This window comes from Rhinolophus sinicus, chromosome 8 (assembly GCF_057876585.1).
Source record: "Rhinolophus sinicus isolate RSI-liver-muscle chromosome 8, RSI-T2T, whole genome shotgun sequence".
NCBI classification, from domain to species: domain Eukaryota; kingdom Metazoa; phylum Chordata; class Mammalia; order Chiroptera; family Rhinolophidae; genus Rhinolophus; species Rhinolophus sinicus.
In genome coordinates, this window is record NC_142508.1 from 53,244,630 (window position 1) to 53,262,181 (window position 17,552).

Here is a 17,552-nt window from a genome sequence, read left to right on the forward strand (position 1 = left end):
ACTCCTTCCGGGTAGGTTCTATTTGTCATGTCGTGTAATGTGTACATGACTGTGTGAGGTCGGTGGTGATACAACTGTTTTTGTTTGTTTGCTTGTTTTTCCTAGCCTGTCCACCTGCATTTTTTTTTTTTTTTGAGATATAATTCACATACCATAAAATTCACCCTTTTAAAGTGTATAATTCAGTGGTGTTAGTCGATGTACAGGTTTGTGTAGACATCACTCATATCTAATTCCAGTCCATCACCCCCAAAGAAACCCTGTGCTCATTGGCAGTCACTCCTCTTTCCCCCGTCGCCCCCCCCCCCCCGCCCCAAATCTACTGTCTGTCTCTACGGATTTGCCTCTTCTTAACAGTTCACACAACTTAGCATGTTTTCAAACTTGTGCATTTTACAGGTGAGGCAACTGAGGCTTGGAAAATCAAGAATGCCTGTCCTGAGAGGTTCAGAGTTGAGGTAAGGACTGATTTTGGGTTAAATTCTCTCATCTTATTTCCTTTCTACTCTACACTCCAGTCCTTACGTGGCCCAGGGTGTGGGAACTGGGGTGCCCAACCTTGAGGGCAGGGATGGGCCCTCTGCCCTCCTCCTGGCTGCTGGTGGAGTCAGGAAGTTATGGCTGCAAGTATAGACTCTGGCCCAGTGAGGGGGACATAGGACCCTTCTCCAAGTGTTCTGACCAGCCCCCATCTCGACCTGCCACACTCTGTGTGCAGTGGTCACGTGTCCTCCCAGGCAAGGACATGTGCTGGGGCAGAACTGCTTTAATGGAGCATTTATCACCCCAGAGCCAGCAGCGAGAATGGCTAGTCAGTTGTTTATTAGCTGTACCCTGTGTGTTTCCTAAAAGTGTTGGGGCACTGGCCAGGAAGGTTGGGGCTGTGCTGGGACCATTCACAGAGAGTCATGGGTAAGAACAAAGCATGATGGGGTAAGTGGGGTGCGAAGAAACAGGCAGTGTATGAATTGGCTTTGGAGTCAGATTATTACTTTTGAACACTGGCTCTGACATTTGCTATCTCAAGGTTTGGGAAGTTTATGAACCTCTTCTAAGAATTGGTTTCTCTACCAGAAAAATGCAGCAGGCTTATTGTGTATGATGCGATGTGGGCTAACTGTGAGGCTTAAAGGTGATCATGTATCTGTAGCAGCCAGTGGAGGACCCAAGCAATGGTTTTGTTTCCAGAATACCTAGGTTGACATTAGCAGGGGTATACTGAGCTTCCTGGAAGCCAAGGGAAAAAGAGAAATAAGATGCTAGGGCCCACCCCAAAGCAGGAAAGCACATCAGGAAGGAAGTAGAATAGCACTAAATGCTAAGGAGAGATGAGGGTGGGGCTCTTTAAGGAGTGACAAATATCACCCCTGGGGACAGTAGTTTCCCTCGTGATCTGTGACAGGTACAGATGTGATCTGCATAGAACTGAGCCTCAAAGCAACCATGGACATAATGCAAGGACATAATGCAGTCAAAGAAATGCAGGCTGGGATGTCACCCTCTGGTGTGTGACCTAGTAAAGGAAGGTATCCTTTGGAGCTGTCCCTTGGACTGTCCTGCTTCAGTCCTAAGTAGCTCCCTCAAGTTTTTGACAGCAGCTAAATCAAAGGAGGGCTGAAGTGGCATCCTTGAACTTCAAGCGCGGGCCCTGGGTCTGAGCTGACTCTGCCTGCCACTTACCAGCTGTGTGACACCTGCACATCTCATGGTCCTCAGGTTGCTAACACAGGAAAAACTCAGTGCTTTTCTGAATCTTGGTATCTTTTCTCAGTCCTAGGTCTGAGCCACCCTCTTCCCTTCCTCCTTCTGGAACCTGGTTTAGGTCCTCTACATGCTCCTCTAGCACAAAGCTAAGGACGGCCCCTCCTTCCTAAGATAGCCACAAGGATGAGCTGGCCTGTCGCACGTTCCTCGTCAGTGACGACAATTGTGCTTGAGGATAGAGACCTGTACGTCTCATGTAACAGCTGCAAATGTGGCCAAGTGTCACTTTGTATTATCAGTGACCTCTTCTGCTCTGAGTGGCATGGGCTGCAGGGGGCTTTGTGTATCCTGGGGAAGCACCTTCCTGCTGGCTCCGGTGCCCCCAAGTTACTGCTCCCGGACACCAGCCCAGGGTGCTGCCGGCCCCCAGTGCCTAAGGAGCTGCCCACCTCCCACACAGGACTGCCTCTGAATGCCTCCCGGGGATGGTTTGGGTTTGGACCTGGACATGGCAAGGATGCAGACTGTTGAATGCAGGTGAGTTGAGATTATTTCTTGTTGTTAATTGAGGTGAAATTCATGTAACATTAAAATTATCCACTTAGAGGTGTACCATTCAGTGGCATCTAGTACATTCGCAGTGTATGTAGCCACCACCTTCATCTAGTTCCAAAACATTTTCATCACCCCACAAAGGAGCCACGTGCCCATTAGCTGTCACTCCCTCTCCCCGCCAGCCCCTGGCAACCAAGAATCTGCTTTCTGTTTCTACAAACTATTCGAGACATTTTGTATGAATGGAATCACTCATGTGGTCCTTTGTGACTAACTTTTCACTTAGAATAGTGTTTTCAAGGGTCACCTATGTTATAGCATGTGTCAGGGCTTCATTCCTTTCTATGGCTGAATAAATATTCCCTTGTATAGACAGAACACGTTTTATTTGTCCATTCATCCACTGATGGACATTTGGGTTGGTTTCCAGAGTTTGGCTGTTGTGAATAGTGCTGCTACGAACATTTGTGCATAAGTATTTGCTTAAATGCATCTTTTCAGTTCTTCGGGGCATACTACACATGGAGAGACCCAGGAGTGGAATTGATGGGCCACACATTAATTCTGTCTTTAACTGTTTGAGGAACCTCACTGGGATCTTAACGTATTAATGTGGAGCTGCTCTTCCTCATGTGTCTATGCTGTGTGGTGTGGTGGTTAGGGCACAGGATTGGGGGCAGGTAGCTCTGGGCTTGGATATAAGTGGTACCACTTGCTGTGTGACCTCTGGTGAGTTACTTGCCCTCTCTGTGTCTCCATCGCCCCACCTGCTGATCATAGTATGGCACAGGTTGCATTGAGGGAGATGGTGCCTGCCAAGTGCCTGGCACTGAAGTGTAAATTAAATGGGAGCTCTCATACCTTTTAGGGTTGAAATTCGTTCGCTTCAGAGCCTGCTTCCACCCACTCAGAATCTAACAGGCTCTAAGTGTTCGTGGGCCGCCATCAGCAGAGATGTTACAGCGTGGGGAGAGCTTGGGTGTGAGGTGTGGCAGAAATGTAACATGCCCAGCTGATGGGGTTCTTCAGTTGCACCCCAAAGAGCCTCAGCCCCCTGAGAATATTATTTTTAAGTCGCTGAACTGATTGGAACAGTACCAGCAGTGGTGTGGGGTGGGGTGAGGCGGGGGCAGCTCTTATGCTTGCTGCTGCCGCCAGCAGGACCCAGTTCAGTGGCATTCTCAGGAGCCAAACAGTTCCTGATCTTCAAAGTAGGGGTCTTCTGCCCACTTTACAGATGAGAAATAGTCTCTGAGAGGGTGGTTGCAAGGAGATTCAGCTCAGAGATACACAGCTGGAACTTGAATCTGTGTTTTACTCTCCTACAAGCCCACGTTGTGTTTCACTGGTTTTGCATGAGCAGCCGGAATCAAACCCAGTGAGGAGGTGGCTGGGAGGTGGCAGGACCCAAGGCAGGAGGGTGGGACCTGCCTTGGGGAACAGGGGTGTCAAGGTTCCAGGCACCCGCAGGAGGCAGGACAGTGTGGGCAGAGACCTCGGCCAATGTGATGCTTTAGTAACAAACCCCATTCCACAGGCTGGCTGCTCCAGGCTCAGAGCAAGGGGAAAGAGATGTACATCCTTGGTCCTGCCTCCCCAGGGCTCCCACTGGCCCCACCCACTGCTGCCGTTTTAGGGCATGTCTCCTCCCTCCCTTTCTCCTTCCCTCCTCCCTAGGCCTTGGCTGCTCCTGGAAACTGTCCCCCATCTGCCTTACTGCCTTAAGTGAGGGACCCATGGCTCTTTCCTTCTTTGTCCCTTGAGATTTTTGTGTACAGTGTCTTTCCTGTTAACCAGAACAGGGAAATGGAAGCAGGGATGTCACAAAGGTTCTAGAACAGGATTTAAACATTATGTCCAGTCCAGGGTCTCCGTCTCCTGTCTTACAGGCAGACCTCATGGACAGGTGTGCAGGAAAGGATGAACTATGCCCTGAGGTCCGGCCTTTGCACTCACCTCTCGGAAGGTGACCTCTAGGACCTTAGGATGTCCTAATATGAGTGTCTGTTTACCTGGGGCCTTGGGCCACATAGCATCAGCCTGACCTTCAGAGGGGCTGAAGGTCAAGGTAGCCATGTCTACACCACTGACCCCCCGTGAAAACTCTGATCACCGAGGCTCTGGTAAGCGTCCCTGGGTGGCAATACTCTGCATAATGTCACCCATTAGTGCCAGGAGAAATGGGTGCTGTCTACATGCCTCCACTGGGAGGAGACAGTGTAAGTGCTGCGTTTGGTCTCGCCTGCCCCACGCATCTCTTTCTTTTGCTTTTAGTCTGGATCCTTTTGCTGCCATAATCTGTGACCGTGCGTATAAAGGCTTTGCTGAGTTCTGTGAAGCCGTCTAGTGAATTACTGAACCTGAGGCTGGTCTTGGGGATCCGCGAACTCTGCAATGGGCATAAACTTATTTGTCAAAATATGTATCTCATGGTTAGCACCTCCATTTTCCAGATGAGAAAATGGAGGTTCTGGGTGTCGGGGTCCAGGTTTCATGGCTAATAAGGGGTTCAGGGCCCCATGCATCCTGCCGGCTTTATTCCTCCAGCTGTTACCAACTAGAAAGTGGGAAATGAATACAACACACAGCTATTTCCAACCGGAGTTTATTTGGTGCCTGTCCCAGCGGCGGCTGCCTAATATGGCACTGGCTACGTGGGCTCTACTGCCGCGTGCAGACTCGGCACAGGCCTAGGTCGGGTACTACAGGCTCCTACCAGGTAGAGCAATGTCGGCCAGGAGTGGAAGAGAGGGTGGGTGAAGTGGTGGCTGGCGGAGAGGTGAGTCTTGCTGAGGCCAGAGTAGGCCATGTGGTGGGGCACTGGGCATGCGTGGCCATTTGGTTGGGGTGAGGGGTAGGGGTGCTGGCTCCAGGAAGCCTCCCCGTCACCACAGGCCTCTGGTTTCAGCAGGGTCCCAGCAGCTCAGATGCTGCTCTACCAACACAGGGTGGTAGGGGTGGGTAGGAGGGGGGGAATGCCAGGGAAGGGGGTTCACCTTCACTTCAAACAGCGGGAACATACATTCTTGTCTGGAACTATATTGAAAAGACAGCTCATATACCAAAGTTTCTAGAAAAGAGAGGACGTCCTTTATAAGGAGAGGGCAGGGTGCCAGGCTCATCCACAGGGCATCGGGGAGCTGTCAGTCTCGGCCCACAGTGCACCAGGCAGCTAGTGAGGGGGTGGGGGAGAGAGACACGTTAAGCAGACGAGATTGTTGGGGATGGGCCGCCCCTTCCCTGTGGCCAAGGGAGGCTTCCCGCTCCTGCACCCTTGGACACATCTGCTCAGGGCAGGACAGCACCACCTGCAAGCACACCCCCTCGTTCATCCGGTGCCAACTCTGTGGCTGCCAGGCTGGGGGCTAGCCTGCAAGTGGTAGAGGGGTGAAGGGGCATGAAGGAAGGCTTTGGGCCCTTTTGAGGGGTGTGGAGGTGATGTCAGTAGGCTGTGAATGTGGGTAGGGGCACCCATGGCAGGCCTGCCCTGGGGGCATTTTCTAGGCCTCTGGTACAGGCCCACCAGTTCATCTGAGGCCCTGTACCTGCGGCCTCTCCGGTTGTTCTAAGGTTGTATGGCTACCTTCTATCTCTGGCCCTGTCCTTCTATCTTGGGGCAAGCCTGATACTCTTGCCTTTGGTCTCCCCACTTCCAGGACCCTCTTTGCACACCTGGCATCACCATGGGGCACTCATTTGTGAACTGTAATTCCTGGCAGCTAAGGGAGCAGAATAAAAGGTCGTTGGAAGATCTGGGTCTTGCCCTTCCTTCGACTCAGCCACCTCTGCTGGAGACGGGTGCTGCTCCCGTGGGAACCAGGGGCCCATGCCATCCCCCACTGCTGTGCCAGGCCCTCTGCCTGCCCTGCCCTCTACCTGGCACCGAGATCCTGGAGAGGGCCTCAGGCTGGCTCAACGTGTCCACCTTGACGTGCCGGAACGCCTTGCACACGGGGCTCTGCAGGTGCCTGCAACCCAGGGGGACACCGGTGAGTCCTTGGGGCCGGGGAGTAACGGGAACCTTTGGGACAGGAGCTCGGGCTGTGGTCCAATTCTAATTCCGGCTCTGCCCGGGAATGGGGAGTCGGGGGGAGGCTTAAACACCAGCCAGCCAACCTTGGGGCTCAGAGCCACCACTTGAACGTAAGAAAGCGGGGGCTCTGGAGAGTGAATGGCAGGTTTGGGGGCAGAACCGCCTGTTTCTTGCCTCCCAGGGAGCGTCCTTAATGAAGTAACTTACTTTCTGGATTTTTATCCCTCGGGACAGCAGTTTTCAAACAGAAGGGGCCTTGGCCTCAGCTCTCAGGGCCAGGAACCTGGATTCAGAGCCCAGCTGAGTGGGATAAGGGGGTCACACCCCACGCTGAGAAATGCTGTCTCCCACTGGCTTACGGGCACGCATCAGCCAATGAGACCCGCATTCTGGGGGGTGGATGCTGCTGGAAACTGGGCTCATTATTACCTTCCCCTGTCTTTCCCCTTCAGCCCCCCTTCCCAGGATATCTGGGACACGTGCTGGGGGGCCAGGGCGGCTCTACCTCTCCGCATCCCCTCACCTAACCAACTGCTGCGGGCCTGCTGCCAGAGGGCATGGTCATGCTTACCTCTTCCATGCCTCCTCCGTCTCCCAGAACTCGTAGACCACGAAGGTGAAGCCATCCGACAGCCTCACGGCGGCGATGCTGCAAGGCGTGAGGAGAAGCCAGAGTCAGTGGACTTGCCTGGGCCTCCACGGGCCTGGCCCCTCTGGAACCATGTCCTCCCCTTGCCCTCAAACGAGCCCGGACTGGGTGTCCCCAGAGCTAGGCTACAGGATACCCTAAGACTCTGGAAATGCGAGACTGGCAGAAGCTGGGGCATCGAGGGGTGTTCCAAGACAGGCAGCCAGCTTGTCACCACCCTGAGGCCGCTCTCCATAATGCTGCTGCCTTTCTGACTGGAACAACCCAGAGCCTTCAGGACCAGCCATCTAGTCTGATTGATTCCCACCACCCAGAGTAAGACCTGGCCCCACAGAGTGGCCAAAACGTGTTTGTTGAATGAATTATAATGAAATGTCATTTTGAAGGCTTAATATTTATTTCTTCCGGCCACACTCTCTTTCATGACCATCACCTCATTTAACCCTTAAAACAATCCTGTGAGTCAGAATTAGCCCAACCGAGGCTGAGGGAGGGCCCTGCCCTGGGTCAGTGGTCCTGCAGGCCAGGTACCACGTCACTCCTGCATTACCTGTGTGACAGCGGCAGACCACTCACCTCGTTTTAAATAGGACTAGTGCTACCTGGATGGGGAGGATGCAAGGGGAGGCTTCCAAGCATGTGGCCGGCCTGGGCGGACGGCGGGCTGACCTCCAAGATTACATTATTTCTAACACTGCCCGTTCTGGCCTCCTGCCTGATCTCCTGGCTGCTTCTCTTTTTCAGATGTTCAGCAGAACAGAATCCCCGAACATTCTTCGAGGAGGAGAATTCTGTCATGGGTGGCATCTGCTGTATAATTACAGGCAATTCCAGGTTTTGCCACCCAGGATAGAAGTAGGGAAACAAGGCTGCTAATAGTATCATTAGTTCATTATGCTCCAGCTAAAATTACACGTGGAGCTATAGGTCTGTAATTCGAAGAGAGGACTGGGGACACGGGTGGCCCACTAATCAGAGAGAACCACGGCCCTTCATCAGATTCAGAGGTGCTGCCTCTGGGCCTTCCTCTCTGTTACAGAGGTCATGAGAGCAATTTGGTGCATCTAAGTTTGGCTACTGCAGCAAGATGAGAGCAATCATGGTGATTGCATGTGTTTAGCTGACGATGCACTGATGGTTTTATTTGGAGGGGTGCCTCTGGATGGGCAGGAAGATGCAGGCAGGCAGGCTGGGGGTATAGGGAGGACACAGAGTGTCAGGCCCTACTATGTGCCACCTGTGTGCACAGGAGGGGCGGTTGGGCCTCACTGCTCTACCCCACTCCGCCCTACCCAGCCCTGGGCCGCCTTCTCCTGCCACCTTCCCTTCTGCAGTGAGCACGCTGCTTCTGAGGCTTGAGGTGCCATCTGCATGCCCACCACTCCCAGCCCGCCCTCTCCCAGCATCTCCTCACTCCTACAATGGCACTTCAACGGGCATCTCAAATTTCATGTGACCCAAATGGCCTGCGTGACTCCGCCATACCAAAACACCTGACCTCCCTGACTCCTCTAGCTTCTAGCAAGTTTCTGAAGCCAGAGAATCTCAGATTCTGCCTTGCCTCCCCTTTCCACACCCCTTCTCCCAAACACTGGCAAATTCCATCAACTGTACTCCAGAACGGCTCCCAGCTCTGCCCAGGTTGCACCAAAGCCACACCCCCCCCCCCCCCCCCGGGTGACTGCAGGGCCTCTCCCTGGTCACCCTTCTGCACACAAAGGAGACCACACCGTGTCTCCGCCTGCTTATACATCTCTAACACAGTCCATCGTACTCCAAATGAGCAGGGCAGAGGTGAGTGGGTCCTGCCTGCCACCCCTGGCCCTCGCCTCCCTGGTCACTTTGTCCAGACACACCAGCAACGTGCTTTTTCTCAAACATGGCACCCTGGCTACCACCCCAGGTCTCGGCACCAGCTGATCCCCACCCAGACTGCCCTTGCTCAGACTCTGCAGTCTAGGGGCTCAGCACTCAGGCCTCAGTGCACATGGAGCCCCTCCCCAAAGCCCCATCCGTGGAGGACCCTGCTTCCTGGCCTCCACAGCACCCATCACCATTCAGAATCCCCCTTCTTTGGCTACCTGTCTAAGCCACCTAGAATAAACGTCCAGCAAGAACAGCCACCTAATTCATGGCTGTATCCCTGGGGCCTGGCCCCCAGCAGGCCCTGGGAACAGGGTGACGGCACAGTGCTCTCAAGGGGGAAAAAGTGAGCCAGAGGCTGTAGCTACTGTCCTGGGCATGGATGGGCGGGCCTGAAACGGGGAGGGGAGAGGGTCTGGCTGCTTGTGCCATCAGGCCTCTGGTGCCACCCCAGCAGGGTGAGGGCTGTCATTTTTTGTGGCTCACTCAGACGTGGCCATGGCCATCTGGCTCAGCTCTGCCAAGGGACCTGTGCAGCACGGACCAGGGGTGAGGCCCCCAGGGGCAGCCACACAGTAAGAGTGGTGGCTGACACTGAGCAAGCACTGACTAAGCACCAGGCACTGGCCTAAGTAAGCCATTCACATTCATTATTCTGTCTATGCCTCCAACAACCCCAGGGAATGGGTCCAGTCCGTGGTCCCACTCTACAGATGAGTAAGCTGAGGTCGGAGACAGGAAGTCACTCGCCCTATTTGCACAGTGGAGAAGAGCCTGAGCTAGGACTGGAACCCCACTCTCCTAATTGTCTTTCTAGGTGCTTCCCTGGGGTGTAGGTCGTGCTCAGGGGTGAGATTGGTCCTACCCTGTCCTCCACCCCCAGACAGAGCTCCCTGCCACCACCCCACCCAGCCCAGAAGCTTACTCACTGGAAGCAGTTCCTGGCTCCGGCAGTGCCCCGCAGGTACTGTCGCAGAGAATCCAGAAACTCACTCAGCTGCTCAGGATACACAACCATCTCCTGCCGGACCAGCTGCAGATGCTGTGGGGCCACAGGGCGAGTGAGCAGGGGTGCCGGCAATCCTAGCATCCAGCCACACCTCGGGGGCCCTGACAGCCTTCTCCTCCTGCAGGACCCCACTCAGCCCCAGGGGCACAGCTCAAGACCCAGCATCCCCAGACCTCCCTTCAGAGAGGACACAATAATTTGGTCAAAATAAAATCCCAAAAAGCCCACATGCACAAAAACATTTTGTTCTTACACATAAAAACTGGCTAAAAAAGAACTAAAAGTTAAAAAGCCAAATGCAGGAAGTAGTCCCACAAATGCTGAAAAACAGACAAGGGTGTTTAAAGAGGCTCTACAGGCATCCGGAGCTGTATGCAAGGCCTCCAGGTTCAAGATACAACAAAACAGTGATCTGCAAAATTAGTTTCTGATGGGGCGGCCGGATGGCTCAGTTGGTTAGAGTGTGAGCGCTGAACAACAGGGTTGCCGGTTCGATTCCCACATGGGCCAGTAAGCTGCGCCCTCCACAACTAGATTGAAGACAACGAGCTGCTGCTGAGCTGCTGGAGGGGCGGCCGGATGGCTCAGTGGTTAGAGCACGAATCTCAACAACAAGGTTGCCAGTTCAATTCCTGCATGGGATGGTGGGCTGCACCCCCTCCAACTAAAGATTGAAAACGGCTACTGGACTTGGAGCTGAGCTGCGCCCTCCACAACTAGATTGAAGGACAACAACTTGGAGCTGATGGGCCCTGGAGAAACACACTGTTCCCCAATATTCCCCAATAAAAAAATAAAAAAACAAACATTAGTTTCTGATCAAACCAGTGTTTTAACGTCACCATCCTATTAATTACTTTGCTCCAGGCCAAACTTTGTGATCAAAGCCCTGACGTCTCAAAGAACACCCCTGGGAGAGGCAGGTGACTGAGTGCTGGGGCTGCATATCCCCTCCCGGTGGTCCCTGGGAGCAGGGTCGCAGGGCCACTGAGCCACCTGCATCCCGAGGCCTGGCTCAGGCAGGGATGGGCCCGCAGAAGAGGGAAAAGGAGGCCTCAGGGGAGGGGTCCTCACCACGTTGGTTCCTTCTTCATCTGAGAGGCGTTGCTGCAAGTCAAACCAGAGGGTCTGAAACGGCAAGGCACACAACGTGATGCTGGGGACAAAGGCTACCTCTGCCAGGGAGACCTCTGGGACTGCCACAGAGCTCCGGCCCCTCCATCCCAAGGTCCCAGGGGCTCTGGGGGCTTCCAGAGGCCAGGCCTACCTGGACAGGGCTCAGTCCACCCTCCATGCCCAGTGCTAGCTCCCAGGGGACCCAGGAAGCCAGGCTGGGAGACCAACCATAGGAAGTGGCAGAGATCCCTCCTGGCCCTGACATCTGGGGGCACTGGAAGCCACAGAGACCAAGCAAACCTACTGCAGAGGGTATAAAGGAAGCTCCATGTTGCTGGGGGTTGGAGGTTTGGGGAAAGGCAGCAATGAGGACTCATGAATCCTGAATCCAGCATGCTATTTTTTTGCCACAACTGCTAACAACCCTGCGATTCCCCATCAACTTACAAATCACCCCTAATCTCAACCCCTGGTGCCCATAAATCAAATGGTTTGAAGAGGGTGGTCTGTTCTCACTGGCCTTCCATAGGCCCTGGGCTAAAGCTTTACAAATACATTAACTTTCCAGAAACCTGAGGTGGAGGCTACCCCACTGTTAAGTTCCAGGAAAGCAGGACCCCTGTGCATGCTGCTTGCGACCACATGCTGGTAACTAGAACAGGGCCCAGAATCTCACAGATGCTCAGTGGTCACCATCTCATTGTGGGGACAGAGCCCCAGAAAGCAGTTTCCAGGCTCTTGGCCTCACATAGAAAGGTGCTGGCTCAGGTAGTAAATGGCCATCAACTGTGATTGGATGGCCATCAGCTGTGGCTAGTTGGCCGTCAGCTGTAACCAGTGAGCCACTGGCCACTAATATAACTGCTGTGGCTACACTAGCAGCAAATGGGGGCTAGCAAGAAGATGGTGGCTGAGCTAACAGGAGCGGATTGCAGAGAAGCAGATGCCGCCAGAGAGAATATAGTGATATGACTCCCCTACTTATGGCTCCGTGGGTGTCCCTTTTTGGCCTCACCATATCCTGCGTTCTCTTGTGGGGAGCGGGAGCAGAGACCCCGCCGGATGCCCTGCATGACAAATGGCGCAGCGAGCAGGGTCTCCCACACGACACTCATAGCAAAGGATCCTGGGCTCCAAAGGCCACAAAAGCTGGTTAAGTGCTGAGCCTGGGTTTGAACCTGGGGCGTCTCTCCTCCTGACACACAGAATCATGAGTGTTCTTCCTTCAACTTGGGCACCCCCCCCCCCCCCCATCCACCATCCCTGAGGACAGCCTGTGTGTCTGGCGAAATTGCACACCCAGGTCTTCCTCACGCGAGCACATCAGCTGTTTTTTAAGGAAAACAGCAGCAGGTGTGTGCATCGGTGACCTGTGCTGTCTCCACCTTGAAATTCTTAATGTTTAAACAAGGGGCCCTGCAGGCTCATTTTGCGCGGGACCCTGTACATTAAACAGCCGATCTTAGGGAAGGTACTGACATTTTGGGAATACAAGGTGCCCATGGTATAAACGTGCTTTGTAGGTGGCCAAGGTGTGCCTGCTAGAGGCAAGTCTGTTTCCATTGTTTTACAAGGGGTAGGTAGGCTACCGGAGGGCAGGGGCTGCAACTGGTTCCCATCTTCTCCTGGCTGGCAGGGACACTTGAGGATGAGGGGACGGGTGGGAAAGGGAGGCACGGTGGCACCTATGTCTGCTCTACCCTCTCCCAGCCTGGCGGACCCAGCTTTCCAGGTTCTAGGCCCAGGAAGGGCTCAGGTGGGCCCACGGAGGGCAGGGCCCGGAGCTAGACCTGGATTGGCCCCTGCTCGCGCCCTGGGCCAATCAGAGGCTGGCAAGAAGGGATCCGCCCTGTTTCCAGGACGCCCAGGTACTCCAGTTTCTAGCCAGCTGGTTGTTAAGGCGACTGGGGCACTAAAAATAAACTTCAAAGAGCCTCCCTCTGGAGGCGCCTGTGGAGTTGTTATGACAACCGGGCCACAGGGTCCAGAGAGCCGCTCCTACTCAGCAGCCGGCTCTAAACAGGGGTGGGGGGTGGGGGCATGGGGAAACCCACCTTGGCCTCAGCCCTGCAGATGAGATTGCTGTCGCCTCCCTGTAACTCCCCTCCAATTCGCTGCCTTGGTCTTCCCCTGCCCCCACGAATCCCTAAGAACTAACCCCAAAACTCCATCACAAAGTACTTTTTACTTTTGCCCTTTAGCAAAAGATGTAAGAAATTCAGAAAAGTTGGGGAAATGCAAAATCGCTGCCACTCAGGGCTCTGTGCTACCTGCTGTCTTAGTTTACTCAGGGAGATGGCTAGGATGTGCGCATCTGTAGGTCTGGGCACCAGACTGTCTAACACTAATTGCTAACATTGCTAATTAAATGCTAACTACGTAGCAGACTCTGTGCTAAGCCATTAAGACATCGTTTTATTTACTCCTCACAACAACCCTGTGAGGGGTGATTCTGATTATTTTCTCTGTGTTAGAGGAGGAATCTGAGGCTCAGAGACGGTTAGTTACTGGCCCAAGGTCACACTGCTGTGAAGTGGATCAGCCAGGATTCCAATAGGGTAGTCTGATACCGGGGCCCATTGGCAAACTTTAAGGCAACCTGCATTTCTTCCAAGAAATGGTCATTGTTGTGGGCTGACCTGTGTCTTCCCCAAATTGAAGGACTAACCCTTAGTGGAAGGTCCAATCCCCAGTACCTCAGAATGTGACTATATTTGGGGGTAGAGCCTTTGAAGAGATATTTGAGTTAAAATAAGGTCACATAGGTGGGCCCTGATCCAATGACTGGTGTCCTTGTAAGAGACGATCAGGACATAGAGGGAACACCCTATGAGGACACAGGGAGAAGACAGCCTACAAGCCAAGGAGACAGGCCGCAGAAGAAAGCAGCACCACCCATGTCCTGATTTTAGACTTCTGTTTCCCTGAAAATAAGACCTAGCCGGACCATCAGCTCTAATGAGTCTTTGGGAGCAAAAACTAATATAAGACCCGGTATTATATATTATATATTATATTATATAACATTATATAAGACCCAATCTTATAGTAAAATAAGACTGGCTTTATATTAATGTTTGCTCCAAAAGACGCATTAGAGCTGATGGTACAGCTAGGTCTTATTTTCAGGGAAACACAGTAGCCTTCAGCTGTGAGACAATAAACACCTGTTGTTTAAGCCCCGAGCCTGTGGTATGTGGTCATGGCAACCCTGGGAGACTGATACAGCTGTGCTGTACCTACTGAGTCATGACACGTTCTCTGACAATGTGATTTTGTAAAAGCTGAGTCACTTCCTATCACCTGTGGAGGCACCATATTGTATGTAAAAGATTGTACACCACTGGTCACTCAGATTGTTACTGACCTTTCCTGGGATGTCACCATCCCTCCTCCATGCTGTCTTGGCTCCACCTGCCCAAGCTGCCTTAAAGCCTCCTTGAAGCTCTGTCCCCTTGCCATCCGTGACTCTGCTGACTACTATCTACTTGAGACGCCCCTCCTCGCTGCCCGTTAACCCCGCCACAGCTCCTCCTTACCCCAGGGACCTCTCCTTGGGCATGAACAATGGACGTATTTCCAGGGTCTGTCCGTATCGTGTTCTGCATTTCCACAATCCACTGGGCGATGACTTCCCAAGGCTCCCTGACTTCTGTCCCAAACTCCTGTCCTAACTCTGCCCTCCCTGGGGATCTGGGGAGAGTGGAGGGATAGAGGTGAGGGCTCAGTAAACTTACCTTGTTTTCCAGCCGTCCTATCAGCTCTGCCAAACGGCTGATCTGGGCTTCCAGGCCCTCCTCCTTGGGGTCTGAGATGACTTGGAAAGAGCGACAGAGATGCCTGTGGTGGGCAGGGCCAGGCCTGGGGGAGGGGAGCTCCCAACCTCCCCAGGGGCCCAGATCTGCCCCCAGCCCTCCTAGTTCCAGTCCCACTCAGAGGCCCCATCTGGGCCACTGTCAGATTCCTCCCAGGACCCCAACCCAGTGCCCACCCCTGCCCCTCACCCTGGGCCACCCCACTCTCTCACCAGAAGGTAGGCTCTTCTCTTGTTCTGTGGTCATGAGCTTGTGGTTGGGGGCGTAGGGGGGAGTGGGACTTCCATACCAGGTCTCCACCATGCCGTGGCCGGGTGTGCTGTGGTTCTGTCTACAACATGAGTGGGGGAAACCCACACACTATGAGGGAGGCTGTAGAACCCTGACTACTTTCAGCAGCTTTGACAAACATTAAGCACTGACTGTGGGCTGAAATGTGCACAGGTAACTCCGTGGAGCCCATCCCTGTGAAGGGAGCCTTACGGCCTTTGTTTCACAGAGTAGGAAACAAGGCCCACAGGCAGGCCACTTGGCCAAGACCACGGAGCTAGTGGGGCTGAGTCAGGATGGGAACTCAGCCGCATTCTAGAACTCCGCAGCCCAGGGCCAGTTCCCTGGAGGTTCATGTCCAGGTCCCTGCCCCCAACCCAATGGCTCACAGCTCCCCTCCCCCCTCCCTGCCGGCCTCACTAGGAGCCAGTTTGCTGTTTGCGGGGTGGGGGGCGCTGGGTTTGTACCCTCCCTGAAAAATGGATCCCTAAGACATGGTTGAGAGGAGGCATGTAACAGGACAGTGAAATCTGTGATCCTGACCTCAGCCAGGCCCTAGAGAGAGGGGCCAGGTGCCATCTCCTGTCCCCGTACTGCCCCCCTGCCCTGCATACTGACATGCCCTGAGACGCACTCACAGGTCACCAAGCACTGTGCCTGGCACCATAGTAGGGACTCTACCAATGCTTGGTGAATGTGTGACCACAAGTACAAAGGGATGCTGGAAAACTCACCACAGGCACTCCACTGTGAACTAACACGTGTGTCCACATACCGCACACGCACGCTCCCGTGTGCATGGCCAGCACGCCCTGTGCCCAGCCCTTTGGGCAGCACTGCTTTTGTGCATCTGAAAGCTCATAAGCCTTCCCCCTGTGCAGAAGGGCAAGCACGACGCCCCCACCGTACTGGAAAGGCTGTCAGAGTCTCTGAGGTGTCAATCCTGGCGGGAAGCAACAGGAGTCCCTTGGGCAGCAGGGTTTGAACCAGCTGTTGGTGCCTGGAACACGACATCCTTGTGACTAGGAAACAGGATGTCCTAAGGGGGCTCGAAGCCAGGAGCCAACATAGTTGAGGTCTGAGGCGGTTTGAGGTGGGAGTGTGTGTGGAGCAGACATGTTTCTCCTCTGCGACGTGCCACCCCTGCCACCAATGTTCCAAAGTCAGGTCCCGGGGTGGGGGTGGGTGGTGTAACAGCTAACATGTAATGGAACGGGCCAAGTGCAGGAAATCAGCTACGAAAATCATGCAGCAGTCTTATCTCTGTCTTATCTTAGTCTATGGCAGGCTAAGAATGGCAAGTTTTTACTTAAAATAGTGACAAAAAGGAAGGAAATCTCAGGGTCCGCTTCTAGAACTGTGGCTGTTAACTTGGCGGACGCTGAGAATTACAAGACTGGTCACGGATGCAAGGCTCAGCTCCCAGGGACCCTAACCCAGTGGACATGGCCTGGGGTCCAGGGGTCTATATTTTTCATTTCCCAGGTGATTTGGCTGCAGGTGCTCAGAGCAAACACATTCCGGGAACAGTATCATTGAGCAGCTTTGCAATCACATCGAACTGGGACCAGCCCCTCAACCAAATCACATGCACTCAAACCCCCACCCCCATAGCAACCGACATCATGACATGCCAGACCTCTGCCTGGGGAACCCGCAGCCACACACAGAAATTCAAGGCTCAGTAACGCTTGGGCCCAGACACCTGAATCTTGCTCCCATCTATCTGTATTTCTTTATATCCCCTTATGCCAGGCACATCGGCTGTTCTGGAAAGAACAGGCCAAGAGAAGTTTGTCTCAACTTGGGGCAGTAAATGCGAGGGCTCGTGGCCCCCCAGAACTGGCACTACTGAGCCAGAGAAGTACTCCCCTCTAGACACCAGTCTTGCTGCCCCCACACAGCACCCCCCAGCAAAGGGTGGGGGACCCGAGGTGCTTTTCCATGGCTTTGAGGACACGCAAACAAGGCGTTAAATAACACTAACTAAGCCTGTGAGACAATCACTCCATTGCACTTCTCTTTCAATCCCGAGGGAGTCGGATTTGGTGCTACTCTGTCTTCAATGCCTCTCTACGATCTCCCAGTCTCTTTCTAGCAAAGAGGGAGCAGCCTGCAGGCAACCGCAGGTGCTTAGTTTTACAGCTACTTCATGATGGCACAGGAGGCTTGTTTTCCCATTGTGGTAACCACATGCAGCTTCCAAAATTTACTTCCAGCTTCCAAAAATGAGTGAGCAGTATGGGGATGGGGCAACACTGATGAACGTCTAGGAGATAATCAATCGTAACTGTATGGATGGATGTATTGTATGTGTGTAGTGCACGCACACCGGGCATTCTTCTAGGCATAGATGATCTCATTCAATCTGCACAATCACTGAGGAGGTAGGTATATAATTGTCCCCATTGTGCAGTTGAGGAAACGGGGGCACAGAGAGGTGCAGCAACTTGCCCTAGGTCACCCAGCTCTCAAGTTCACAAACGTCCCTACCAAGCAGTAAGTTGGCACATGTGCGTGTGTGGCATACCCCCATGT

The 17,552-nt window shown here is 53.6% G+C and overlaps 1 protein-coding gene across 5 annotated transcripts in view; it reads right to left on the minus strand.

Moving 5' to 3' along the window:
• Window positions 1-4,848: 4,848 nt before the first annotated feature.
• Window positions 4,849-17,552, minus strand: part of NECAB2 (N-terminal EF-hand calcium binding protein 2) — a 32,113-nt gene continuing 19,409 nt past the window's right edge. For 2 of the 5 annotated variants that reach the window (XM_019743715.3, XM_074314520.2), the window contains exons 7-13: window positions 14,957-15,075; window positions 14,667-14,746; window positions 10,888-10,941; window positions 9,734-9,846; window positions 6,864-6,941; window positions 6,136-6,227; window positions 4,849-5,431 (exon numbers count right to left, since the gene is read on the minus strand). In XM_019743715.3, the coding sequence (XP_019599274.2) occupies window positions 5,403-5,431; window positions 6,136-6,227; window positions 6,864-6,941; window positions 9,734-9,846; window positions 10,888-10,941; window positions 14,667-14,746; window positions 14,957-15,075 (565 nt within the window). In that variant the 3' untranslated portion in view covers window positions 4,849-5,402. The remainder of the gene's footprint in view (window positions 5,432-6,135; window positions 6,228-6,863; window positions 6,942-9,733; window positions 9,847-10,887; window positions 10,942-14,666; window positions 14,747-14,956; window positions 15,076-17,552) is intronic. The other 3 variants (XM_074314518.2, XM_074314519.2, XM_074314517.2) reach the window with 3 other exon arrangements.